The sequence below is a fragment of the Mauremys reevesii genome, linkage group 6 (genome assembly GCF_016161935.1).
Source record: "Mauremys reevesii isolate NIE-2019 linkage group 6, ASM1616193v1, whole genome shotgun sequence".
In the NCBI taxonomy this organism is placed as follows: Eukaryota; Metazoa; Chordata; order Testudines; family Geoemydidae; genus Mauremys; species Mauremys reevesii.
The window spans coordinates 42926819-42953565 of record NC_052628.1 but is presented as its reverse complement, the minus strand read 5'-3'; the positions used below and the strand labels follow the sequence as shown (position 1 = coordinate 42953565).

At 43.5% G+C, this 26747-nt stretch overlaps 1 protein-coding gene and 2 long non-coding RNA genes across 8 annotated transcripts in view; 2 read left to right on the top strand and 1 right to left on the bottom strand.

Moving 5' to 3' along the window:
* Window positions 1-1892: 1892 nt before the first annotated feature.
* Window positions 1893-25834, bottom strand: LOC120408751. Its single transcript, XR_005600941.1, has 3 exons — window positions 25517-25834; window positions 22275-23887; window positions 1893-2011 (listed from the first exon to the last, which is right to left on the bottom strand). It is a non-coding gene; the product is annotated as an uncharacterized LOC120408751 (long non-coding RNA).
* LOC120408750 lies at window positions 9908-18786 on the top strand. The gene is made up of 3 exons (XR_005600940.1): window positions 9908-9962; window positions 10543-10630; window positions 16626-18786. It is a non-coding gene; the product is annotated as an uncharacterized LOC120408750 (long non-coding RNA).
* Window positions 23163-26747, top strand: part of SCAMP1 (secretory carrier membrane protein 1) — a 104023-nt gene continuing 100438 nt past the window's right edge. For 4 of the 6 annotated variants that reach the window (XR_005600936.1, XR_005600935.1, XM_039545949.1 and 1 more), the window contains exon 1: window positions 23251-23375. Coding sequence is in view for 3 of the 6 variants with exons in the window: in XM_039545949.1 (XP_039401883.1) it covers window positions 23319-23375 (57 nt within the window). In the remaining 3 variants the exon portion in view is untranslated. Of the gene's footprint in view, window positions 23376-26747 lie in introns of all 6 variants that reach the window. The other 2 variants (XM_039545951.1, XR_005600937.1) reach the window with 2 other exon arrangements.

Below are 26747 nucleotides of genomic sequence, written 5' to 3'. Positions count from 1 at the left end.
AAACAAGGTCTAAATTGAGGGAATGCGGAAAAGATTGGGGGTATGGAAGAGAGGAAGAAGGGATATATGAAGAGAGACTGAAAGGGAAGGGCTTAAAGCAGAGTCAAAAGAACATGGGTGAAGATAGAAAGCTAACACTAAGACAGAAAGAGAGGAAGGGGAAGGGATGGGATGCGATAGAACAAGAGGTAAGGAAAGAAGGAACAATTAGTGTATGTGACTGGAAAAGTATATATATTATCACAGGGGTTGGCAACCTCTGGTACGTGGCTCGACAGGGTAAGCACCCTGGCAGGCTGGGCCAGTTTGTTTACCTGCCGCATCGGCAGGTTTGGCCGATCGCTGCTCCCACGGGCCGCAGTTCACCATCCCAGGCCAATGGGGGTGGCGGGAAGCGGCAGCCAGCACATCCCTCGCCCGCGCCGCTTCCCGCCACCCCTATTGGCCTGGGACAGCGAACCACGGTCGGCTGAACCTGCCAATGTGGCAGGTAAACAAACTGGCCTGGCCGCCAGGATGCTTACCCTGGCGAGTCACGTGCCAGAGGTTGCCGACCCCTGTATTATCATAAGAAAATGCCCTCTTCTGTGTACACAGTAACTTATCCTTAACTGTAGACTCTGTGGAGTCTGCCATTGATGTAGTAGACGTCTCTTTATGGATTGTGTTGCTAAAGCAATACATTTCTTGGTTGGGTGAGACTGATTCATTATATCTTTAAAATCATATAACATTACAAAGCTGTCAGATCTAGGGTTTGTTCTACCTATTACCATGTCAATTACTTGTCATGCCTGCTTTGATAGTGCTGCATACAAGGGCACAATTATAGAATATTCCTTGTATTATTGAAATTAGATTCTACACAGTTGCATAAAGTACAGTAACACCTGCTAAACAAACTAGTACTTCCTTCACTTGCAAAAATCTTTGTATTTTATTCCTAAAAATAGATATACTGGGCCACAAAATGAATATACTCAGTGCAAATGGGCTAAAAAGCGGCTCTAAATGGAGCAAAACACAGACTCTTCATTAAAAATATCATTTTGTTGTATATTATCAATGTACTAATTTATGCTTGTTTTTTAATGGTCCCCTGTGGCGGGGTGACAAGTCACTGGCGCAGCATCTCCTGCTGGTCATCTAGGGAATTATCTCTTCCCAGCCCAGAGTGCCCTCTGCTGGCTGGTGCCTCACCTGCCGCTGGCCCCCATGTCTCTCCCAGACCCCAGTGCCCTTTGCCCAGGGGTTCTGCCCACCCCAGTACCCCTTCACTCTGGGTCTCCCCTCCCAGGGGAACCCCCAACCCCCTTTCCCCACCTTGCATCAGTGGCTACTGCCAGTCTTCATCTAGCCCCCACTCCCTGGGGCATACTGCTGTCTATAAACCACCCATCAATGGCAATGGGGGTTGGACTAGCTGCCTCTGCCTATATCTGGGCTGCCCCTCTGCAGTACCCTTTTGTGGGCCCTTAGCTTGGCCTGTAGCCCCTTCAGGGCTGGAGTGGGGTGACCACCCAGGTACATCCCCTAACAGCTATTATGCCCTCCAGGGATTGCTTGATCACAGCATGTTCTGGCCAATACCCCCTTATATGCCCTCTACACAAACCAAGAGGCAGGGCAGCTGCATTGACTACAATTTTCCATCCAGAGGGCATCCAAAATATATTACTTTGCACTGACCTCTGGCTAAGGTTTGGTTAATGGTGCATTTTAATGTTGAGTTCAAACATGGCCATGGGAGGTCCTTTTGTTACATTCTTGGGGAACAATGAACATGTTTATGCCAAATATGCATTTTACATGCATGAATGGCCTTTAATCAAACAGCACCCTGATCTAGTCTGTTTTTACCCTAAAATGTAAGCAGGTAAGAATAAAGGTTTACCTATAATTGCATTGGTGCTTCCTCATTCCCCCAATTTGAACCTCAATCCTGATCCAGTGTAAAGTTATTCTGATAAGTGATGGCTCCAACTGGCAGTCAAATTGTAGATAAAAGTTTCTAAAGAAAAATAAGTGATAAAATTAAATGTTTATCCATTAGATCCTAGGTTTAAAAAAAAAACACACATCAAATGACCCTGTCTCTAAATTACTGGTTTGCACTCCGTATTGCATAATCTATGCTGGATCCTTGTCTATTCATTTTTCTTCCACTATGTTAGTGGCTCACCTAACTCTCAGTTCCTGGCAATGAAACAGATGCCCTCATACACTGTCCCCTATCTCCCTTCCAGGGCTTAGAAGAAGGCTCAAGAAAAAGGGACTCAAGGCTTTGAGGTTAATTATATAAACTATCACACTGACCCCATTTTCAAATTATTGATTTCTATCATTCAGAACGCTATAAATCCCATTGGAGAATGGTATTGAATTTCTATTCCAATCATGCCCATATTAAATGATCTTGGCCTGATTGTACTCTCATTTATAACAATGAGAATCAGGAGTAACTCTGTTGAATCAGACCCTATAGTCCATGCTGCTGCCATACAGTACACCTGTATTTCCAAGACTAAAGTGCATTATGGAACTAATTACAAATAAAATTACAAAGCACTATGGAATGATGTTCTTAGCGTTCTAAATGGAGAGTGCCAAGCTGATACCCAGTGTCCACATCATGAGTGTTGAAATACCTACAGGTAACTTTTCTCCTTTCTCTCTATATATTAGCAGACTGAGGAAGACTTCTACCTACTTGATTAGTTTACACTTTCTTTGAATATGTTTTTTTTTCATGGGATAAGCCAACCTGGTTAACTATTCTCCTGTGTCTATTCTTCCTTCTACAGGTAAATTTATTGAAAGACAATTCCCACAGTATGTAGATGAAATGCAGTGCAATCTTTTCCTGACCCTGCCAATTTGTGCCATTGACCTAAATAGACCATTTTTAGGGTAACTCATTTTCCATGTTAATAATAAACCCAGTCTTGCTCTCATTTGAGTCAATTGCAAAACTCCTCTTGACTTCAGAAAGAGCAGGATAGGGTCTATAATCCATAGTCGTCTGTTGAGATTGTCAAACAGATGTTAAATTGGTGGTTTCTGTGTTGTGGAAGCTAACTGGCTACTTCATATAGGCCACTGAACAGCCACCTTAGGTCATCAGTAGGATCAAAACAATTATAAGTAGGTACAGATTAGAACCAATGGCCTGCAAGTGAAAGTTCCATATTCCAGTCTTTATCAAGTCTCCAAGCTATCCAAGACTATGAAATTGCAGAAAATCTTGGAGGGACAATTGTAATAGTATGTACCTGGGACAGTCATGAAAGCCATTCAGAAGCTTTGACTATTCCAGAATAGAGCTACCCATCTTTTGAACAAGATGAACCTCTGCTACCAGTTGACTAAACATTTTTAAATCAGTAAATCCAGATAACTTGCATGCAAGAGTCCTAAAAGAGTTGTATTGAGGAGATCTCTGTCCCAATGATGTTCATGTTTAATAAATCTTGGAATATTGGGGAAATTCCAGAAGACTGGAAGATTGCTAATATTGTGCCAATATTCAAATAAGGTAAACAGTATGACCTGGGAAATTATAAATTAGTTAGCATAACCTCAATCCCAGGCAAAATAATGGAAAAATTGATTATGAGATTCAATCAATAAAGAATTAAAGTATGAGAATATAATTAATGACAGTCATGAAGGTTTTATGGAAAATAGATCTTGTCAAACAAACCTGATTATATTTTGATGAGATTATAAATTTGGTTGATAATGGTAACTGCATAGATATAATACACTTACCATTTAGTAGGCCATTTGACTAAGTCAGGGATCGGCAACCTACAGCACGCATGCCACCTTTGGCAAGCGAGCCCATTTTGCCTGGCATGCGGCTGCCAGACGGAGTCCCGGCCGCCGGCCCCACTCAGCTGAGTGAACGGAACCCCAGGCTGACAGGAGGCTGAGCAGGGAGGGTGGCCTAGACCCCAGACCAGCGGCAGGCGCGCCCCCCAGCTCCCTCTCACCATGCTCAGGTTCTGCAGCTCCTGGGAGTGTGAGCCGCCAGGGCGCAGGGCCCTGAGCCTGCTGCGGGAGGGGCGGCGGCAGCTCACACTCCCAGGAGCCACAGAGCACGGCGAGAGGGGAACCGGGGGGTGCACAGGGACCGCCGCCTGCATGCATCCACTGCGGAAGCCCCCCAGGGGGGCGCACTGGGCCACAGCCCGGCCAGGCATGCCCCCCGGCTCCCCTTCACCGCGCTCGGGTTCTGCGGCTCCCGGAAGTGTGAGCCACTGCCGCCGCTGCCCCTCCCGCAGCTCCCCCCTCCCCCACTGCCTCAGCACTCCACGTGGAGTTTTGCCTCCACATGGAGCCAGCGTCTGATCGGCATGGGCATGGTAAGGGGAGTCCCGGGGGGCAGTCAGGGAGCAGGCGGAGGGTTGGATGGGTCAGGAGTTCTGGGGGTCCTGTCAGAGGGCGGGGAGTGGTTGGATGGGGTGTGGGAGTTCCCGGGAGTCTATCTGGGGGAGAGGGGGGGAGAATAAGGGTTGGGGCAGTCAGGGGACGGGTAGGGTCCTAGAAGGGAAGTTAGGGTTGGGGGTTCTCAGGAGGTGGCAGTCAGGGGACAAGGAGCAGGGGGAGGTTGCGGGTTCTGACCAGGGCAGTCGGGGTGGGAAGTGGGAGGGAGTGGATGGGGGCGGGGCTAGGGCAGGGCTCTCCCCTCTTTTTTGATTGTTGAAATATGGTAACCCTAGGCGAGGGGCGGGGCACGTGGGGGCTGGCGCCCGCATATATCCACTGCAGCCTGTAGGAATCCCCGGGGGGGCGCCAGGCCACAACCTGGGGGGGGCACGGCTGCTCCCCGCTAGCGGCACCGCTGCCTTTGCAGGGCTGCTGCCCCCCTGCACCGTGCCAGCTCCTCTATGGCTGGGGCTCATTGCTGCTGTAAGCAGGACACTCTGGCTCTCCGGTGGCTTCGGAAGGTGGCTCCTCCCTGCCGAGCTGCTGCAGTGTCCCAAGCCCGGCAAAGCCAGTCAGTAGACTTGGGGCGGGGCCCACCAGAGTGGGGTGGAGAGGGCTCGTGGGGGGGGGGGGCTGTGCACCCTCCAGGGGAGTTCAGGGGGCGGGGAGGGGGGAACTTGGTCTGGGGAGCAACCCCTGGGCAGGCTGGTTCCTGGGGTCTATAAAGCTCATTGTGATTTGCCCCTCAGTGAACCGATGTGCAAGGGTGGGAGGGGTCGCAAGGTGGAAGTTTTGCCTAGGGCGCAAAATATCCTTGCACCAGCCCTGCCCCATGGGGTGCGTGCACCCCAGGTTAAGAACTACCACACTAAACTGATAAGATCTGCATTTTAATTTAATTTTAAATGAAGCTTTTTAAACATTTAAAAAAACTTGTTTACTTTACATACAACAATAGTTTATAGACTTATACAGAGAGACCTTCTAAAAATGTTAAAATGTATTATCGGCACTTGAAACCTTAAATTAGAGTGAATAAATGAAGACTTGGCACACTACTTCTGAAAGGTTGCCGACTCCTGGACTAAGTACTACATAACATTCTGATTAAAAAATTAGCACTATACATTGTCAGCAAAGCACACATTAAATGGACTCAGAACTGGCTAACTGACATCTCAGAAAGTGGTTGTGAATGGGGATTTATCACTGAACAGGGATGTTTCTAGTGGGGTTCCACAGGTACTAGGCCTATTCAACATTATCATCAATAACACTGGTCTACAATTTTTGAGAAGTTGTCTGCTTCAGAGATAAAATGTGCTATTTATTATGTATTTTGATGTGCTGAATTCAAATATGACAATTAAAACAACTGATTGGCTACTGTTTCTAAGATATTTAAGTTTTTACATTTTATGTCTATGTATATTGTGTAGATAGTAGAGTTTTAATAATAAATTGTAAACCTAGGTCTTTTCATGTGTTTATGGTTGCTTTACATGATAATATTTCACCTGTCCTGTTTATGTAATACTTTATAAATCAGCAAAAGGGTTATATAAATAAAATGTATTATGAAACAAAAGGCAAAAAACTATTATATACATAGTTTAGTCCTATTCAGTGTCTACTCGGCGCTTCTTGGCTTGTCTCTTGTATTCATTAAATGGAGCATCTCTTGTCACTGTCCAGCAATAGTCTGCAAGCATTGATGGGCTCCATTTGCTCTGATAGCGTTTCTCCATTGTTGCAATGTCCTGGTGAAATCGCTCGCCGTGCTCGTCGCTCATTGCTCCACAGTTCGGTGGAAAAAAATCTAGATGAGAGTGCAAAAAATGTATCTTTAGTGACATGTTGCAACCAAGGCTTTTGTATGCCTTGAGGAGGTTTTCCACCAACAACCTGTAGTTGTCTGCCTTGTTGTTTCCGAGAAAATTTATTGCTACTAACTGGAAGGCTTTCCATGCCGTCTTTTCCTTGCCACGCAGTGCATGGTCAAATGCATCATCTCGAAGAAGTTCATGAATCTGAGGACCAACAAAGACACCTTCCTTTATCTTAGCTTCACTTAACCTTGGAAATTTTCCACAGAGGTACTTGAAAGCTGCTTGTGTTTTGTCAATGGCCTTGACAAAGTTCTTCATCAGACCCAGCTTGATGTGTAAGGGTGGTAACAAAATCTTCCTTGATTCAACAAGTGGTGGATGCTGAACACTTTTCCTCCCAGGCTCCAATGACTGTCGGAGTGGCCAATCTTTCTTGATGTAGTGGGAATCTCTTGCACGACTATCCCATTCGCAGAGAAAACAGCAGTACTTTGTGTATCCAGTCTGCAGACCAAGCAAGAGAGCAACAACCTTCAAATCGCCATAAAGCTGCCACTGATGTTGGTCATAGTTTATGCACCTCAAAAGTTGTTTCATGTTGTCATAGGTTTCCTTCATATGGACTGCATGACCAACTGGAATTGATGGCAAAACATTGCTATTATGCAGTAAAACAGCTTTAAGACTCGTCTTCGATGAATCAATGAACCGTCTCTACTCATCTGGATCGTGAACGATGTTGAGGGCTGCCATCACACCATCGATGTTGTTGCAGGCTACAAGATCACTTTCCATGAAGAAGAATGGGACAAGATCCTTTTGACGGCCACGGAACATGGAAACCCTAACATCACCTGCCAGGAGATTCCACTGCTGTAGTCTGGAGCCCAACAGCTCTGCCTTACTCTTGGGTAGTTCCAAATCCCTGACAAGGTCATTCAGTTCACCTTGTATTATGAGGTGTGGTTCAGAGGAGGAGGATGGGAGAAAATGTGCGTCCTGTGACATTGATGGTTCAGGACCAGAAGTTTCATCCTCTTCCTCGTCTGACTCAAGTGAGAATGATTCTGGTGCATCAGGAACCGGCAGTCCTTCTCCGTGGAGTACTGGGCGTATAGCTGATGGAATGTTTGGATAATGCACAGTCCACTTTTTCTTCTTTGACACACCTTTCCCAACTGGAGGCACCATGCAGAAGTAACAATTGCTGGTATGATCTGTTGGCTCTCTCCAAATCATTGGCACTGCAAAAGGCATAGATTTCCTTTTCCTGTTCAACCACTGGTGAAGATTTGTTGCACATGTGTTGCAGCATATGTGTGGGGCCCACCTCTTGTCCTGATCTCCAATTTTGCAGCCAAAATAAAGGTGATAGGCTTTCTTAACCATAGTGGTTATATTGCGCTTTTGTGATGCAAAAGTCACTTCACCACAAACATAGCAGAAGTTATCTGCACTGTTCACACAAGTACGAGGCATCTCTGCTCACTTTGGCTAAACAGAAATGTGTCCCTTTGCAAAATCAGACACTGACAAATAAGAGAGCACGACACTGTATGATTTCTAGAGCTGATATAGGGCAATTTGTTCAGCAGAGTGATATAAGCTTCGTTATGATTGCATCATCCATGACTTCTAGGAATAACATGATGCAATTCATATAATGTATGACGCAATAACAGCTTCAGATTGCATCATTCATTGTTTTGCCTAAAAAGCAAGTACTGTCCAAACCCAGTCATAGATTTATTCATAGATCCAGTCAAAGATGTATTTTAGTCATTTCTGGTTTAAATTGAGATCCCTTCCCTTTATAACTCACTTATCCTCCGCTATTCCCAAGTCAAGGGTCGTATATACTAACCCAATAGCATATGTTGAAAACTAGAGCCAATCAACAATTTTAAGCATCATTTTCGTTCTCAGTGACCCAGAATTAGTAAAGTTTGACTACATTTATTTCAGAAGCATTTTGGCTGTAGAGCAGTGTAACCTGGAATATAAAATCATTGCTGAAAATATTGTGGATTTTTTGTTCACTTGGTAACCTGGGCCTGTTCAAACAAAATGCATTTTAACATAGCCAAATACAAAAGTAGTACATCTAGGAACAAGGAATGCAGGCCATACATACAGAATGGGGGACTGTGTCCTGGAAAGTACTGACTCTGAAAAGGATTTTAGGAGTCATAGTGGACAAGCAACTGAACACGAGTTCCCCATGTGATACTGTGGCAAAAAAGGGTTAATGTGATCCTTGGATATGTAAACAGGGGAGTAGTGAATAGGAGTAGGGAAGTGATTTTATCTCTGTATATGGCATTGCTGAGGTTCTTATTCCAATACCAATACCAATCACAGTAGTGGAATACAGTGTCCCTTTCTGATGTCCACAAGTATGTTGAAAAATTGGAGAGGGTACAGAAAAGAGCCACAAAAATTATGCAAGGAGAAAATTACATACTGTGTGGGACATAAAGAGTTCAATCCACTTAGCTTATCAATAAGAAGACTGAGAGGTAACTTGATTATGGCATATAAATTCCTTCATTGAGAGAATATATGGAGTAATAAAGGGCTCTTTATTCTAGCAAAGAAAAGCTTAACAATGACTAATGGCTTGAAGTTAAAGCCAGACAAATTTAAACTAGAAATAAGGCACAAATTGTTAACAGTGCAGGTAATTAACCTCTGAAACAAACTTTCAAAAGAGGTGGTGGATTCTCTATCTCCTATTGTTTTCAGATCAAGACTGCTTGCCTTTCTGGAAAATATACTTTAGTTAAACAAACTTTATTGGGCTCAATACAGGGGTAACTGCGTGAAATTCTATCACTTGTGTAATACAGGAGATCAGATTAGCTGATCTAATGGTCCTTTCTGACCTTGAAGTCTATCTCTCAGGTGTTTTAAAACCCATACTTGATGTAAATGAAAGAGTAATGGCATTAGATGGGAAACATATATACATTTTCTCTACGATTTTTACATTTATTTGTTAATTTTATTTTCCTTTATGTCTTTATTAGATCTATGAAAAAAGGCAACAAAAACTGATAAAATTTTAAAACGTAATCTTATTTAAAATACGGCATACAATACCTATACACTATATAGGGTCAGCTCCTCTGTTGGCCTAGATTGTTTTAGCCATATTGAAGTCAAAGGAGCTACACAGTTTATACCAGCTGAGATTTGACCCACGATTTTTAAACCTGGCAGTCCTCCTTCAAAATATTTAAAGAAACACATGAGCTTAGGGTTCTAATGTAATTATCTGTTCTCACTCTCAAAATGAAGATTGCAAAATGTTATGAATCTGCTCTGCACTCCTACTGAAATCTGAATGAAACCCAGGGAGTCTACATTCCAAACCAGTGATTAATTCAGGATTCTAGGGAGATTTTACAGAACCATATAAACTTTTCATTTTCCCCTGCATTTTAACATGTATTTCTTTGTTAAGCAAATCTTTTTATATAACTGTGATGGGGCAGTCACCCCCCCACTAGCTCTGGAGGGGTTAATCTAGGCAAGAGAGGCCCATTAGCCATAACTGCACCTGAAGGGGAGCTAGGATGCAATGAGGCTTAATTGAGGATGAAGCTCACCTGGCAGAAACAGGCAGGGCTTCTATAAAGCCAGGCAGCTGGCAGCAGAAGGTTATAGCAAGAAAGTCTGTAGTCACATACTTGGTATAAGGTGGGAGTAGGAGTGTGAAATTGGAGTGTGGGAAGTGCTCTATGGAAAGAGCAGTGAAGTCTGGGAGCATTCAGAATTGGACTGCTGGCTTGGGTTGGATTGGAACCTGTTATGGGGGTGGGCCTAGGTTCCCCTGCAAGCCACTGTGGGAGTGGTGCAGTCAGCACAGTAGATGTGGAAACTGCCTGAGACTTTGTGGAGTGAGACTCTGAGACAAGACCCTCAGGAAGGGGAAGAAGAGTCTGACTTATCGGGAGAGCTAAGCCACAAAGGAGAGACACTGTAGCTCTTGACCAGCAAGAGAAGAGGGGGCTGCAGAGAGCGTGGGAGCCAAGGGACTGAGCAATTGGAGGATGGGTAGGGCTGGCTCTAGGTACCAGCTCAGCAAGCAGGTGCTTAGGGTGGCCAAGGGGAAGGGGCAGCACATTGGGCTCTTTGGTGGCAATTTGGCAGTGGGTCCCTCTTGGAAGGAAGGACTGGCCACTGAATTGCTGCCGAAGAAGCAAGTGGTGTGGTGGAGCTGCTGCCGATTGCAATCATGGCTTTTTTTTTTTTCTTCTCCCCCTGCTGCTTGGGGCAGCAAAAACCCTGGAGCTGGCCCTGAGGATGGGGTGTGGACAGTGGGGAGCTAATTCCCCAGATGAGCCATGAGGAGGCATTGCTGAATGGTGAGTAGCACACACTCTGTTACAATGACCCATATGTTTAACATATTTTATTTGGTTCTCAGATCAGATATATAGCTATCTCTAATAACACCAGCAATAACCCATCTGGGCTGCTTTGAGAATAAGTACTTAATATTTACCCCTGTTGATCAAAATCATCTTCTACTTTACATGATGCACTCAGCTGTAACCCTGGAAAGGAGTCATTGTACAACTTGCCTGAGCAATTAATGTGGGTGGCTAATATGTACTGATGAAGATATTGAAAGACAATTTAGAAACCTGAAGAATGTGAAGGACAGCTATTTAATTGCTTAGGAGAAAGCTAATTCTCTAGATGAAGTGTCATTATTTAAATAATGCCTAGGTGTTCAACAGGGATCTACATAATGTAATTTTCCTTTAACAATATCTACTGCAAAGCCATGAGATATCTCTGTCCAATTAAGACAGGCAAGCCAATGTGAGTGAGGTTTTTTACTTTTCAATTTAGCCATGTACTGTAGTTATGACTGTCATATCTTTCATTACTTCATTTGTCACTTTATTTTTGGAGGCATGTGAGTTGTCAATGTATTTTTTTAAAAGAACAAAGCACAATATAAAGTAACATACTAAAAAACAGAAATCTAGTTACATCAGTGACATGATGGTTAAGAGTGTAGCTATATGAAATCTGATGCATCAGAATTTGGAATTTAATGTGGATCAGAACAGAATAGGCATCAGATGAGGTTTTATCATGATATTGTGATGATCAAGGCTTTTCTTAAAGCCTTAGCCCCTGGAGGGTTGTGATTAAGTGAGATTGTTAGCTTCCATTTAAAAAAAAGTCTCTCTCTCTCTCATGGTTGCAGAAAAAGCTTGAAAAAATGATGCAATTGTAACTTTAAAGCTCAAAATCTAAAAGGCAGATTAAAAGATCCCCAGCTGTTGCTTAAATTATTTTTTTAAGACAGTGTTGTGACTTGGGGGTTACTGTCAGGTGTTGCCTCTCCAGTCTCCCCTGTGGTTGGAGTGGAGGTCAAAGCTAGACAAGGGATTACAACTAGGCCAAGGACTGCACTAGTGCTATCTGTAGCATGGGCTAGGTCGGTTTAAATGCATCACTCAGATGTGGATTGTCACACCCCATAGCAACATAATTATACTGACCTAATTTCCTCATGTAGACCAGGCCTTTGTCAAAAGTAGTGATGGTGGAAATGACCCTCTCTGGAAAAGGTTTGGAAAGAGACATTCTGCGCTCTGGCACCAGTGCAATGCTCATTGATTTTAATGTGAGTTGTACTTGTTACTGAGAATATTTTGTCTTTAGCTGTGGTTCAACTCAAATAGTTGGCATTGCCTTGAACTGTTTAGTCATCCTAGCCTTGGATTGAATACCTATGTCAATGTAGATAGTTTAACATTTCTCATGTAGTTACTAAGCAGTTGACGTGCTTATTAACACTTCTCAAGCTGTCTTTCCCACATACATGTTTAAGTTTTTGTTTAAAAACATGAATTTGATAAAAGCATTTTCCAAGCATTTCTACAATGCTTTAGTAAATGTCCCTTTAAAAAAAAGTCTAAACAGTTCTTTATCAACCACTAAACACTTCTCAAATGCTGTGTGTACTTCACAGGCAGGGACATTGGAGTGGAATTTCAGGGAGCTGGAGAAAGTGCATGGCTGTTTTATTCTTCTTTAGTTTGCAGATAAAAGTTTAAGATCCAATTATACTTTGTCTCTTTCCAATGTAATAATGGCACCTTCTGACTCAATACATTTCCTGTGTACTAACAACTTTTGAACTGCAGAAGACCTACTGTTGTGTGCCACAAACAAAACTTTCAGGTAAACTTTTTCCTTGCAAACAGAGCAGGCTGAATTTGGAAGTCAGAAGTAATAAATACGGAATCCCATAATGCTATTTGTACAAAAAAGTCACTTTTTGGAGTAGACACATACACACACACCCCCATAGGGGTATTTTAAAGTAAGTGTCTTGCTTTTTTTATGGTATGTGTGGCAGGGGAATTTGGAAAAGGGGTGAGTGCAGTCTGTGTGAGATGGGTTGGAACAGACTCCCAGAGTACAGAATAGTTTGGCAGAAGCATTGGAGTAAATTGGGGGGGGGGGGGGGAAATGAACTAAGTTCCTGAGCAGTGGCAGAATTGTCACACTGCTTGTTAAGTAGCTCCTTCTTTAAATAACACAGCTTAAGCAAAAGCTGTTTGACCCACCAAAGGCTTTCTTTTCCAGGAAGAGGGAGCCAACCCTCTCCTGATTAGGTAAAGAAGGTTAATGAACCTGCTTAATGAAGGTTCAGCAAATAAGTCAGTTGCTTTTCCTAAAAAGTTCAAATAATAATGCTTGTCTTCCTATTTTTTTAGGAATACTTTTCAGATATCTGATGGCTCCAAGTAGGATCTGAGGTTTGGATAGCTAGTTTTAATCCCATAGCTTTCCCTGACAGTAGCAATGGATATATTTATCCAACTCTGGCCTAAATCTGTTCTCCTGTTGCATTTCGGTAATTATTCATGGCATGAAAACTGGAGCAATGATTGTCTTGTCGAACAGATGTGCTTGTTGGGGGATTTCAAAGAAGCTTGGCATAAGCATGAGGTTTCAATTGCTGAAACCATGTGAAATCAAAATGACAAACTTGCCTGCTTTCAGGCTTTATTGCTAAAAACTTGGGACAAAGTCACAAGCTTAAGTTGGTCTATGGTTTTGAATGGAAATCATGTGAGTGTTTCAGAGAACTTCAGCTGGAAACCAGGAAAAACTGTGTGGTTAAGTTGGAATTTCTGGACCCTTGTGAGTTTACATTCCCAACAGCAATTTGTTCCCCCCCATGGAATTTCTGTTTTTAAAATGTATAGTAAAACTTGATTTAACTAGCTGACAGTCCTTCTAGCTCTCATGAGACAGGCTTCTTTTTAAAACTAGTTGCTTAGTAAGTTTTTTAACAAGTTTACAAATCAGTCCCATGTAAATACCTGAAAGAAAATAATTAGTGATCTTTTTTCTTTAGAGAAACTATGTAGTGTGATGGGGCAAGGCCAGATGGCTACAGTAAAGCAGTGAGGAACAAGTATATTAGCCCCAGGCTAAACAAATCCCTGGTACCATGGTAACCAAATGGCAGTTGCTCCAGGTTAATCAAGACACCTGGGGCCAATTAAGATAGCTAGATTGATTGGGACATCTGAAGCCAATCAAGGGCTGGCTGGAACTAGTTAAGTCTCCCAGCTAGTCAATGAGGCATGGGTGTTAGGAGTGAGTTGTGCTGTTGGAAGAATGAAGCAGTATGAATCTATATCAGGTACAAGGAAGGAGGCCCTGAGATAATAGTGAAGAAGATTATTGAGTGGCGGCTGCTGTGGGGAAGTGGCCCAGGGAATTGTACATGTCCTATTTCCAAAAGTCAGCTACCATAGCTGCTAATTTTAAGGCCCCTGGGCTGGAGCCTGGAGTAGAGGGTGGGCCCAGGCTCCCCCCTGCCCTCCCTCCCTGATTAATCACTGAGACTGGGAGACAGACTGTGATGGAGGATTGCTTCTCCTTACCTCTGTTGGCGTATGATGAAAATGGCTCAGGAAGCTGTGACCCTTGCCTCTAGAGAGAGAAGGGCTACATGAAGGGTCACAGTGAGCCTCTAATCTGCCAGGAAATGCAGGACCCATGGTGTCAAAGACAGAACTTTGTCACAGTAGTGATACAGCCTCTTTACACTATCCAGGAAGTGTTGCTTCTGGTGGCTTTTTTAAGTCATTAAATTGAGTGAAACTGACTGTTCATTTATCAAACCTAGTGTGTATCAAATTTTGGCATTTAAAAAAAATCAGACAGGTATGCTGGCTTTTCACAGGTGAATATAACTCATCTGAGTATTGAATGAATGGTAACCAAATAGTGAGGTATTTCTTTTGTCCCTGTCTGTTTTGCTGCTACAAAATTTTCCCCTGCCCCCATAATAACACCTCATTTCTATTTTAATCATTCCTCTAGTCTTGGACACTTTTTTCCATGTGAGGCTATCTAGCAGATGAGATTAATTCTTTGAGTGTGACTGTTTCTGCTAGAAATCCTTAGGAGGATTACCAAAAGATAATTTTATAATAAATCCAGTGACTTGTAACATTTGGTTATGGATTGCATCCCAATACATTTTAATGACTGGACATGTCCACTCTGTACATAAAATCTCCTTGCATAATTTCTCAGACTTTAAGGTCAGAAGGGACTATTATGATCATCTAGTCTGACCTCCTGCACAATGCAGGCCACAGAATCGCTCACATCCACTTCAATAACAAACCCCTAACCTATGTCTGAGTTAATGAAGTCCTCAAATTGTGGTTTGAAGACCTCGAGCTGCAGAGAATCCCCCAGCAAGTGACCCGTGCCCCATGCTGCAGAGGAAGGTTAAAAACCTCCAGGGCCTCTGCCAATCTACCCTGGAGGAAAACTCCTTCCCGACCCAAATATGGTGGTCAGTTTATCCTCATTTAGTTTTCTAGAAAAAGAACAACCTGAGTGAGGTTAAAATTGAAGCTGCTTCAAGATACTGTTTCATCATGACATTGCAAGTCATCTTTTCCAGATCAAACCCCATCCTTCTGGGTTAACTTTGTCTAGTGTCACATATGGACATTTCTTTATTAGGGCAAAGATTGATTTAAAAAATTAGTCAACTTTGTTTCCTAATCAACCAGAAGCCATTGCTTCTGTTAAAGTAAGCTTTCTGTATAAAACAACTTTTTAGAAAAGCTAATAAAATGTAGGCCTGGGTTTTTAAGAGTATTAGGCATTGCAATGTTGAGCAGAGCAATATCTAATCTAATTTGGAAGCCTAAATTCCTTTTCAAAAGGGATTTAGGCACTTAAAGAAAATTCCAAAATGCCTACTTGACAGCACTTGGCACCAAGAGAGTGGGCCAGTTAAGGTTAGTTTAAATTTCTAATTTTGCTAGTGGTGTGGGGATTTTCTATGATGGACAGCCATATGTATTCTGGGACTCGCTCAATCTTTAAAACTTTCTGGCGTATGATTTAGGTTAAAACCTGGATTATTTGCAATGGGGGTCACTGGTGAGGCAAAGTTCATCTATTTCCAAACCTGTGGAGCAGCCTTTGCTAAAGAGTGTATATGTTTCTGGGGTTTTTATTAATTAATGGTAACATAGCAATAGTTATATCACTACAGTCTGATTAGTTTAAAAAAAACAAACAAACCAGTGTTTGGCTGGATTAGAGCAGCCCCAATCCACTATTGCTATCAAAGCAGCTGGCTCAAAGTATTGTATAATATTTGGAATAGCTTGTCCCCTCTTTTTAAATGAGTCTGTACAAAGTATCTGCACTCATTCTTGGTTGTCTTTTTCCATATAAAGTCTAAGGTTCTCTGTATTTCTGCAATAATTTAATCTGGGAGATTACAGGATGACTCTGAAACAAGAAAGGCCTTGCTGGCAAAAAGTCATTTTGACTGTGGTTCTTCCCAGCCGAGAAATTGCATGTTTTTTCCCCCAGCACTCAAAATCACTTTTCATTTTGCTGAAGTAGTGATTTGACTTTTTAAATCTACAGCCCTTCTATCTTCTTTGTGGATTTGAATTTCTAGGAATTTTACAGAATGTATTGCTCTTTTACAAGGGTAATCAGATGGCAAGTGTGGGGGGGGGAAACAATTTTTTCAGGGGTGGAGTGAGCGGGGTTAGTTGCATACAAGTTCCTAATATCAGGATGTCCCCAATAATATGAAGATCTCTGGTCACCTGTAACTTTTACTCAAATGTATTCTGGAGGGATGACTTCTCAGACTCTAAAGTAAACAATAAATGTATTAAGGTCAGATGCTTTTTGAAGTTCTAGATTTCCTTGGGTATTAATTCTAGGGAAACATTTGGATTAGATAAAAATGTCATCAGCATATAATGTTCTGATACGTTCCTGCAGTTTTATTCCTGTGATAAAGACTAATTTTATTTTCTGTGCAAGAGGTCCCATGGCCATTGTGGATAAAGAGACTGGACAATCCTGCCTAGTCCCCCAGCATAATTTGAACAGGAGAGACCACCCCAGTGACTTATGCAGCTGCTTTGGGACTGGTATAAAGATCAGTTATCCATTTAAGCACCAACATCCATATGGGACAGGACTTTCAACAAAGTTCCACTCCACTCTTTCAGAAGCTTTCTCTGCATCAAGTGATTCCAAAAGAAATGGACTCTCCTCCAGCACTATGAATGACTCAAGAACTCTACAAATATGACTATCCTTAACTAATCTGGTTGGATCTGGGTTTATATAAACTGAGTGCATGGACTACAGTTGGTTAGCTGGTGTTCTTGCTAAAAACTTTATCATGATTATGTAGTGACATGGGCCAGTAAGAACAGCCCAAGATAGTCTCTTCCAGCTTTAGTGAGAACAAAAGTTCATTTTTTTTCCCATAGGGGAGGGTCTCCCATGAACTAACAGAATAGCATATGATTAGAGGTATCCCTCAAGAGCCCTACTGATATCCTTAAATATCTCAAAGTTCAGCTGGAAAGTCATCACTCTTCATACTTGTTACTGTCTCAAAGATTTCTTCTTCTATTATAGTTGATTTCATGTATCTTTAGTGAGCCTGATATTTTTGAATAGCATCTGATCTTGGAGTATCTGAAGTACAGAGACTTCTATCATAAGTACTGGTAGTTACACACAGTAGTGCGCTATGCTATCTTGCTGACTCTTTCTTTTAAATTTTATTTAAATTGGTGGAAGATGCTGCTTTTGAATCCCTTTGAGCCAGTAACTTATTTCCTTCATACGTCGGCTTTGTATACTTAATGGCTTTTTTCAGTTGTAATCTGTCAAACATTCCATTTTCCCCCTAATATTGGTGGTTATACCCTCTTTATGAATCTAAACTTATTTCCTTTTCTAGTTTTAATGTGAGCTCTTTATATTCTTTAAGTTCTGCTTATTAATTGACTCCTAAATACTGCTTTAGGTCTTCTATCAGAAGCAGCTACCTTTATTTTGTTTAAGTATTTAACAATTCCTTGTTAGCCTGAGTTATAGCAAGTTATGTCTACACTGCACAACTTGCCATGCCACGGCTTTGCTGCTACAGCCATGCTGTTGTAAGGTACGCTGTATGGCCACTCTTTCCCGGTGACACAATGAAACCAACTCCAACAAGGGGCAGTAACTTTATCACTGGGATTGCAGATCACATCAGCACTTTGTTAAAACTTGTCATTCAAGGGGTATCTTTTCATACACCTGAGCGGCAGACATTTTAGCAACAAAAGTGCCAGTGTAGACCTAGCCCGATGTTTTTTTTTCCTAGGATAAAGGTCACTTTTTTTGAAAGAATTCTTTAGGACCCATCTCAGTACCAAATATTACTTCCAATGGCGCACGATGTGACTATGTAATGGGGCCAACTTCTGTAGATCTTGCCTACTTCATTAAGGCTTTAAAAACTAACACTGAATATCTTGTAACATATAAATGAGTGTGAATACACTGTATACACTTGTTCCCCTGGATGCAATTTTCTCTAGCAATCTAAAGACTGAATTGCTGGTATAGAAAGGTTAATGCTGCACCTGTTTCCTTATCAATCTTGTCTATCAGATCTTTCTCTGGGGTGGGAGGGAGGCACGTACAATCAGTTGCCTTCAAGTATAAATTTTTCCCTTCCCCATGATGTTGCAATATTTAAAAAAAATCTTTAAGTGTTTTGCTTTTGGGAGCATACACTAACTGTTCCCTTTTAAACTATCTTTATCCTTAAATTGATCTTTAATGTGAAAAGGTACATGTTTAGCAAATGTATGCCAACTCCTCTTTGGCTGAAGCAAATTGACTGCTGGAACCAATTCCAATTCATGCCCACAATTTGCCCTTTTTGATTGTAAAATAGGAATGGGTTATCTAGTTCTGCCAGTTCTTTTAATGACACTTAACCCCTTGAGGTTCAAAAATCTTACTTTACAGGGAAGAGCTATTGATAACTATTTACTTTAGCCTATGGAAAGACTTGAACGTAATGTGGTTCTTTGGCTGTTTGGTATGAACCCTTGTGTGGCAAATGCCTCACTTCTCATTATGTTGTATCCATAACTTGTGTGCCTAAATATGGCCTGATATTGTTTGTAAACTTTCATAGTTATTTCTCATCAGTTCCCTAGATCCTCCTGTCTCCTGCATATCCCTTCATTTAAATAGCATGTAAATAAGTCCCCAAATAACACTCTGCTTTGCTGAACCTTAAACCTTTATAATTCCTCTATGAACACTTAGATTCCAAGAGAAGCAGTTATTCAAGGGAGGTACAGTCTCCATCTATAGGACCTCACCCTTGGGGATAGATGACCATCTGATCATTTGAGTTGCATGGGATTTACATAGAATCCCTGAAAGCCCCTCTTTGTTTCTAATTTTCTTTATTAAAAAAAAACCCCCACAGCTATCAGAGTTGCACCCATCCCAGTTAAACCAAACATCATACTGTTTTCTTTACCACACTAATCTAGTGACTGGTCAACTGATCAGACTTCTTGGGAGTCATCAGGAATGATTAATCTTCAGGTTAGTTCTCAGATATCAGACTCCTGTTTAGCTTCCTACTTCCTTCTGACCAGAGGATTTTAAGGCTGCCCAGACCCCTGCCTTGCATTGTGATATTCCTATCAGGCCAGTGCCTGTCCTTTGGTTTCAACAGTGTATTGGCAGCAATTACAAGTTACCACACAGCTCTTTCTAAGCAAGCACCTTCATTCTTAAGGTAAAAGCATTATTAGCAGGCATATAGAAACGTCTCTTTTTTTTAATTTAAAAGCTTACCAGGACACACATCAGTAACATAGGTGAGTTGCTGGGGGTCACACAGATTGGGGTGGGGGCGCAGGAGCTAGTGGAGTGACACCATTGAGTCAGTGGTTGAATAGGAGTGGAGGTGCAGGGCCACATGGGGATGCGCAGATATGCATGGCTGAATGGAAAATGGGGATGCAGTGACACATGGGAACAAGGGCAGATGTGCCTGACAGAGAGGCTAAGGGTCAGCCAGGGTCTATGTAGGGGAACCTCCGATTCCTTCCCCTCCAAAAAAAAAAATTCCATACTTTGCCCACCTGCATCAAACAACCCTCTACTTTCATTCCCAAGCTCCTTCCCAAAAATCACTTCCCCCTACCCATCCCCCTATCCTCCATTATCCCTGACTTCACCAAGCCTTTGCACTGCTTCTGAAGGAGGCAGGAAATGTTTGAGTAATTCATTTAAACTACAATACAGAAGTTCTGTATTAATATGCCTAGTAAGGAATCTATTTGTCAAACATTTCCTGAATCTTGTCTGTATTGTTATAGGCATACTTGGTGACATTTTGAAATTACCAAAATAACTAAAACTGGCATGATTATATTGTTTTTGACAAAATATACAGAATTTTTAAATTTCTGGTGCAGAATTCTCCCTGGAGTAATACAGGTAGCTGCCTTACATGTGCCTCTCTGCACTTATAGAGGGCTGTATGTCAGGCAACATTCTTGGTAATGCTGTTCTCCAGTCTTTCCTTTTCTAGATTCAGAGCTCCCACCTCCAGTATTGTGGTCCACTGCTTGGGAGTAAGCAGGTGGTGGTGGTGGGGAAAATGAGGAGTCTTTGTAGCACCTTAGAGACTAACAAATTTATTTGGGCATTGTCACTGGATGGGACTCACCCCTTCACCACCTCCTGCTGGTCATCCTGGGGAACTAGTGTTTCTAGCCTCCAGAGCACCTTCTGCAAGCCTGTGTCCCACCTGCTACTGGGCCCAAGTCCCTCGTGGACCCCAGTACCCCTTTCAGGCCAGGGTACTTCCCCCTGGCAGTACCCTCACAGATCTGGGTCTCCCCTCCCTGGGGAACCCCCACCCTCTATCCCTTCCTCACCTCAGACTATAGCTACTGCCAGTCTTGATCTAGCCCCGTTCACTAGGGCAGACTGCAGTGTAAATGCCACTCATTACCAGCAAGGGGAGTTTGGACCTGCTGCCTCTGCCTACCCTTGGGCTACCCCTGCAACCCCATACCCTTTCCAGCCTTTACCAAGGCCTGCAGTCTGGGGGGGTTTCCAGGCTGGAGCTCCCAGCTCCTCTACCCTTTTTCCCCAGCCCTGCTCCATTCTAGGTACCTTTTGTCAGCTCCTTGGCAACCAGGCCCTTCTCCCTCAAGAGCTAGAGTGAGGGTCCTTTCAGCTCTTGGCTTCACTGGCTTTTATAGGGCCAGCTGCAGTCTGACTGGGGAAGCAGCTGCAGCAGGCCATGCCCCATCAGTGAGCCTTTAGCTCATAGCCCCAGCCCTCTCAGGGCAGGAGTGGGTGACCATGCCACTAAAGGCATAAGCTTGCATGGGCTAGAACCCACTTCATCAGATGTAAATGCAGAAAGCTTATGCCCAAATAAATGTTAGTCCTTGTGGCACCTTAAACTTTTGCTGGTACAGACTGACCCAGCTACCACTGAAACCTGTCACCACTAGGTGAATATGCATCTGGATAAGCAGAAGTGGTGGTTCTTTTTATTATTCTCGTAATGTAAAGCACCATAAAGTCACATCACAATGAACAGTAAAGACAACACCTGGGAGACATTGGTCAGCAGTGTTCATACAGCCTTGACAAGTGCACCATACTATATCCTGTCCAATCAGCCCCATCACTGAACATCATTTGATACAGGTCCCTCTATTTCAGTATCAGTCCCAGTAAAACTTGCATCTGCAACTTTCCTTTGCTTCTCCAACCCTCATGAAGAAAACTTAAGTTTGTAAGACATCTGATTGTTTTGGTAACAGGAAGCACTCTACTTACCCTGTAAATTAGGGTGGTGACATTTTTACTTGTTTGTGTATAAGGTATAGCAACACACACCACTCCCACTTCACTTCAAAGCATCTTACTGTCCTGTTTCTTTAGCATCCATATCTTATGTTCATATAGCAAGCTGCAGATGAGATCACAGCAATTTAATCTTACCCTTCATAGTAATACCTTTTGCTGCTCCAAATGTGTCTGAGTGGTAGTAGAGCAGCAACTTCTAAGCTAGATCTTGTGACTGATTCCCCAAGGTGCAACCTGAACTGAGGGACTGCTGTCCTATCACCCTGGTGTGCTCTCCTATGGTGATGCTGTGTTAAGCCACAAACATCTGACAGGTACTGCACTTAGACATCCACAGGCAGGGACACACCCAACTGAGTTACATGAATGATCTCCCAACCACTCATGAACCAGCAGCAGAGACGCTCCAGCCAGATCCCTCCCCTTGGCCAGTGCAAGTTCATTATTCAGTATACCCCATCTTGATGGGAGAGGACACAAGCTAGCCTTTGTAAACTGAGCTGAGATTTCCAAAGCACATTAATGAAAACATGCTGTTTTAGGTAAAATTATAAAATAGATATTAACTACAGATTTTTTTAAGCAAATATAAACAGCATGTGTAAAGATTAAAGTTGGTTCCCTAAGCAATAAAAATAAATTTGCAGTCTGAGTTCTACAAATTAAACAGGATTTAAACCAAGTAATGTCTCACCCTGACACAGGGTACAAATGGATCATAGATCCTCAATGTATAGGCTGGAATGCTTTGAGACCACCTACCTCAGTTCAAAGTATTTGTTCTCCTGATATTCCTCCAGATGTTGAGTTGGAGGGGGAGAGAGGCCAAGTGATGATGTCATATGACCTCTTTTATACTTTCTTTCAGCTTGCTGGAAAGATATTTGCTGTGAGGTGGTTAGTCTGCCCCCATACCTCGTCCAATAGATCTCTAGGATGGTGGATTCTTTTCTTGATAGGTGTTGATGAGCCATTAATGCTGTCTGGCTACTCCATTGTTATACCTGAAAGGCTGGGTGTGGGTGTTTCCAGCCTCACAAAATATTTCAAAGACAGACACACACAGAGTAAAACTTCATAACTTCACATACAATGATAGTACATACAATTCAGCAGGATATTATTGTTCAACAGATCAAGACTTTTAAAATGATACCTCACAAGACAAGCCTTGTAAAAAAACATAATTATATGACAGTGGTGAATAGGGAGGTTCCAGGGTGCTGCTTTTGAGGTACATGTCCCAGATCTCTCTGTTTACTGTCCTTTGTAGTAATACTACCCAAATATGTGGAGAGCTCATCATACCGCCTCTAGATTTGGGTAGGATTATCTTTGCTTTATCAACAGCCTCATATGTCACAATTGTCTTCTCAGGCGATATCTTTAGCCCTAACTTCTCTGCTCCAACTACTACTCTTTCTAGCAATTTTTGCATCTCTTCTTACAATGATCTAATTAAGTCAATATCATCAGCAAAGCACAGATCACTATTTTTTCATCCAGTGCTAGTTTCATCCTGCTGTAGGTTATTAGCAGCTCTGAACATTTAGTCAAGCTAACGACTGCACTCAGTGAGAGGATGCAGCGCTGTATGTAGCGTCCCCTTTCCAGGCGTACAGATGGTATTGCCTCGCCGAAGACCTCACTTCCAGAGCAGCCATTTTGGATCTCGCTGGCTGGCTGCTCGGGCAAGGGGCGGGACCTAGGCCGGATCTGCTTGTGATACCGGTTCGGGGGTAGATTGTGGGGCGCTGGAGTGGAGCCGCCGCCGCCCGGTGATCACAGCGCCCGCCCGCCCCCGCCATGTCGGACTTCGACAGTAACCCCTTCGCGGACCCGGACCTCAACAACCCCTTCAAGGTGAGGGCGAGGCCGGCTCCCAGGGGCTTCGGGCGGCTCCCGGGGCGGAACAGTCCTTCCCCTCCTAGCTTGGGGCCGGTGCGCCTTCTGTTCGCTGAGGGCTGCCTGCGCGCCCGGCCTTCCGCGGCAGGCCCCGGGAGTCTGCCTTTGTGCCCAGGAAAATAGGGCAGAGACGCCTTCAGGTCCGCACCCCCCGGCCTGCCCAACACCCCCGCGCTATGGGGCTCCCGCAGGCCCTGCCTCCCTTCCCCAGGCTGGGTAGGGGCCCGGACACCTGAGCGGGGCTTTGCCCTGTTACACTGTCGCGTCTCCCTTCGCCCCGCCGCGGCTGTTGGGAGGAGGCCATGGAGACCGCTGGAGGAGGCTGTAGCTCTGCGTCCGGGAGAGGGGTCGATAATCGCTGTAGTAACTCTGCAGGCTTGTCCCATAGGCACCAGGCAGTAGATGTTACGCGGCGGATCTGTGTACAAGTGATCGCACCCCTTCCAAGCAATAAGTGCTAGACGATCGGGCTGATGTGTAATAACAAAAAGGCAAAGGCAATATGATCTAAAACAAACCCTAGACCTGGTGTTAGTCTTCTAAAAAAACACATTTCAGTCACCACCCATAAAAACTTCCACATCAAAGGAAATACGTTTTTTTGTTTGTTTTTAAATTTTACGGTTGGTTTCTTCATATTCAGTCTTCCCCCTGTCTGTTAGCAAAGATTTCATTTTTCTGGTCTCCATTAGGTATTTTGTTATAATGCAAGGATTTATAACCATGATCTGCAGTTATGGCACCAGTTACCTTGGACTGGACTTAAAGTTAAAAAATTAAACAAGCCACTAGATCTTTCCTTTAGTTTTCCTACCTTCCTCAAACATTCAAGTTTTGTGCTATTTCCCCTCTTAAGTTTTGCTAACCTTGCTATTTCTAAAGCACATGTTGTAATGGTATTTGGGCAGCATTGGAGGCAAACCTTTGCTCTCTTTTACAAAATTAAGATGCATAATATAAGGGTCTTTGAAGATTTGCACTTCTTGGACTTCTGTTTGTAATATTCAGGGTTGAGAATTCCTCCTTCACTATCCATACAGCTTCAGCCCTCAAGAGTTTGCTCAACCTCCTTTTTGGTTTCCCCTCCCTTTCCTCTTCATTAGCTGTTTTATGGCTCAGGTGTTCAGTGTCACAATACAGGGCAACTGCACCTGTATTCCTCCTCTGGGCTAGCAAGAGCACCCACTCTAGCCTCCTAGCTGCAGACTGCACAGCTCCCTGCTTATACTGTGAATTCTCTAACAAAGTCAGCCTGCTTTGCTTTGCTTTGCTCTTCAAAGATAGTAAACAATGTTATTGTCACAGTTAAGTTACCCTCAGCTCTTTTTAATCAAGTACAGTTATTCTTAAGGTACAGTAACTCCTCACTTAAGGTTGTAGTTATGTTCCTGAAAAATGCAACTTTAAGTGAAACAATGTTAAATGAATCCAATTTTCCCATAAGATTTAATGTAAATGTGGGGGGTTAGGTTCCAAGGAATTTTTTTGGGCAGACAAAAGGCATTATATACTGTACTGTGCTGTGCTGGGGAGGTGCCCCTGGCTTATCCCACGCAGGCTGCAGACAATGAGACAGGCAAGGACGCTAGGAAGCACCTTGCGCAGCAGCAGCTCCCCCCCAAAGAACAGGTGCTGACTTTGTCAGGGGATGCTCCAGGCCTGCCTCTTCCCATGCCTGCTCCACTCCAGGCCCGCCTCTTCTCACCCCCACTCCACCTCTTCCCTGCTGCATCCCCACTCCTCCCCCTTCCTCCCAGTGCTTCCCTGCTGCCAAACAGTTGTTTGGCAGCACTTAGGCATAGGACTTTCTGCAAGGGAGAGGGAGGAGCAGAGACACGGCGCTTCCCCGCTCCTCCCCCTCCTACCAGTGGTGGATTTAGAGTTAGTGGGGCCCTGTGCTCAGCGTCATTTTTGCCCCCCCCCCATGGGGGGAGCATTCTCTCATCTTCTCCTGCCCCCCCTTATTTTTTCTCCATTCTCTTCCTGGGGCTGAGGTCTGGGGGTGCAGGTTCTGGGAGTTAGGGTGTGGGAGGGCGCTCAGGGTGGGGGTGTAGGAGGAGGCTCAGGGCTGGGGCAGGCAGGAGGTGCAGAGCACTTACCTGGGGCAGCTCCTGTTTGATGCAAGGGGTGTGCAGGTGGCTCTGTGCAGCGTGGCCCCACTCCCGTGGCCGTGATTCTGGCAGCCACAATTCTGAGATTCTCTCCAGCTGGCTTTGAAGGGGAAAGCACCGCTTCTCTCAGGCCACTGGCTGCACAGCTGCCCCTGCTCCTCCTGAGTCCTCCGGCCCATGCTCGCATGACTACATTACGAAAGGGACTTTAGAGCTGCAGGCCAAGGCCCCTTTAGCCCAAGGCCCTGCAGCCCCTAAAGCCTCTGCATTTTGGGTGGTCCTGCCTGCCGGGGAGGGGCAGCTTTCCTACTCATTCGCTCCCTCCTTCACTCCCTCCTAGAAAGTCCTAAGCGCTGCCAAACATATGTTTGGCGGCGGGGGAAGCACTGGGAGGGAGGGGGAGGAGGCGGAGAAGAGGAACTTGTGCAATGCTCCCTTATAAAGTCAGCCAAACGACGTTATAAGGGAACATTGCACAACTTTAAACAAGCATGTTCCCTAATGGAGCAGTGACATAACTTCGAAACAACGTTAAGCAGGAGGACGTTAAGTGAGGAGTTACTGTATAAGCATTTCAAGAAAAAAATATTAAAAATAATAAAAACCTACAGTTATGCTAGTAAGCTTACTAGAGATCACTCCCTCACTCCAGCAAGAGCTCTGTTTGGTGATTAGTCCTTTGAACCCCACAGAAGAATTTTCCCTGTGGTCACAAGTTCATCCATCACAGCTTCAGCTCAGAACAAGCACATAAAGTCATGAATAGGTGAGTCTCTCCTTTATCCAGTTTTGGTCTTTGAAGAGACTGTGAATAGGTACCGTATTTCCTTCTCAGAGTGAAGCTTCAAAAGGCTTAGTTCCTGCATTACCCAAGTAGGTGCATTTGCATATCCTGTAAAAGAAGTTACATACAATCCCACAACACTGATAGCTTAAATCACAATTGTGTTCTGAACACAATTTTTGTGTCCTGAAGTATTTTATCTACTATCTTACCTGCTATTGGTAAAATGCTTTGAGATCTATGGATGAAAAATGCAATATAAGAGCTAGTTGTTAGTAGTAGTAATGCTGAAGGTTAGAGATTAAAGTGATAACAGTGATTTCTCCCCCTCAGTTTTGTGTATATTTTATAACTTTATGTATAATAAATTTAACAATTTATCCTTTTTCACCTGTTTTGTATGTCTCTTTCACATCTAGGTGGTGGTGGGATGGG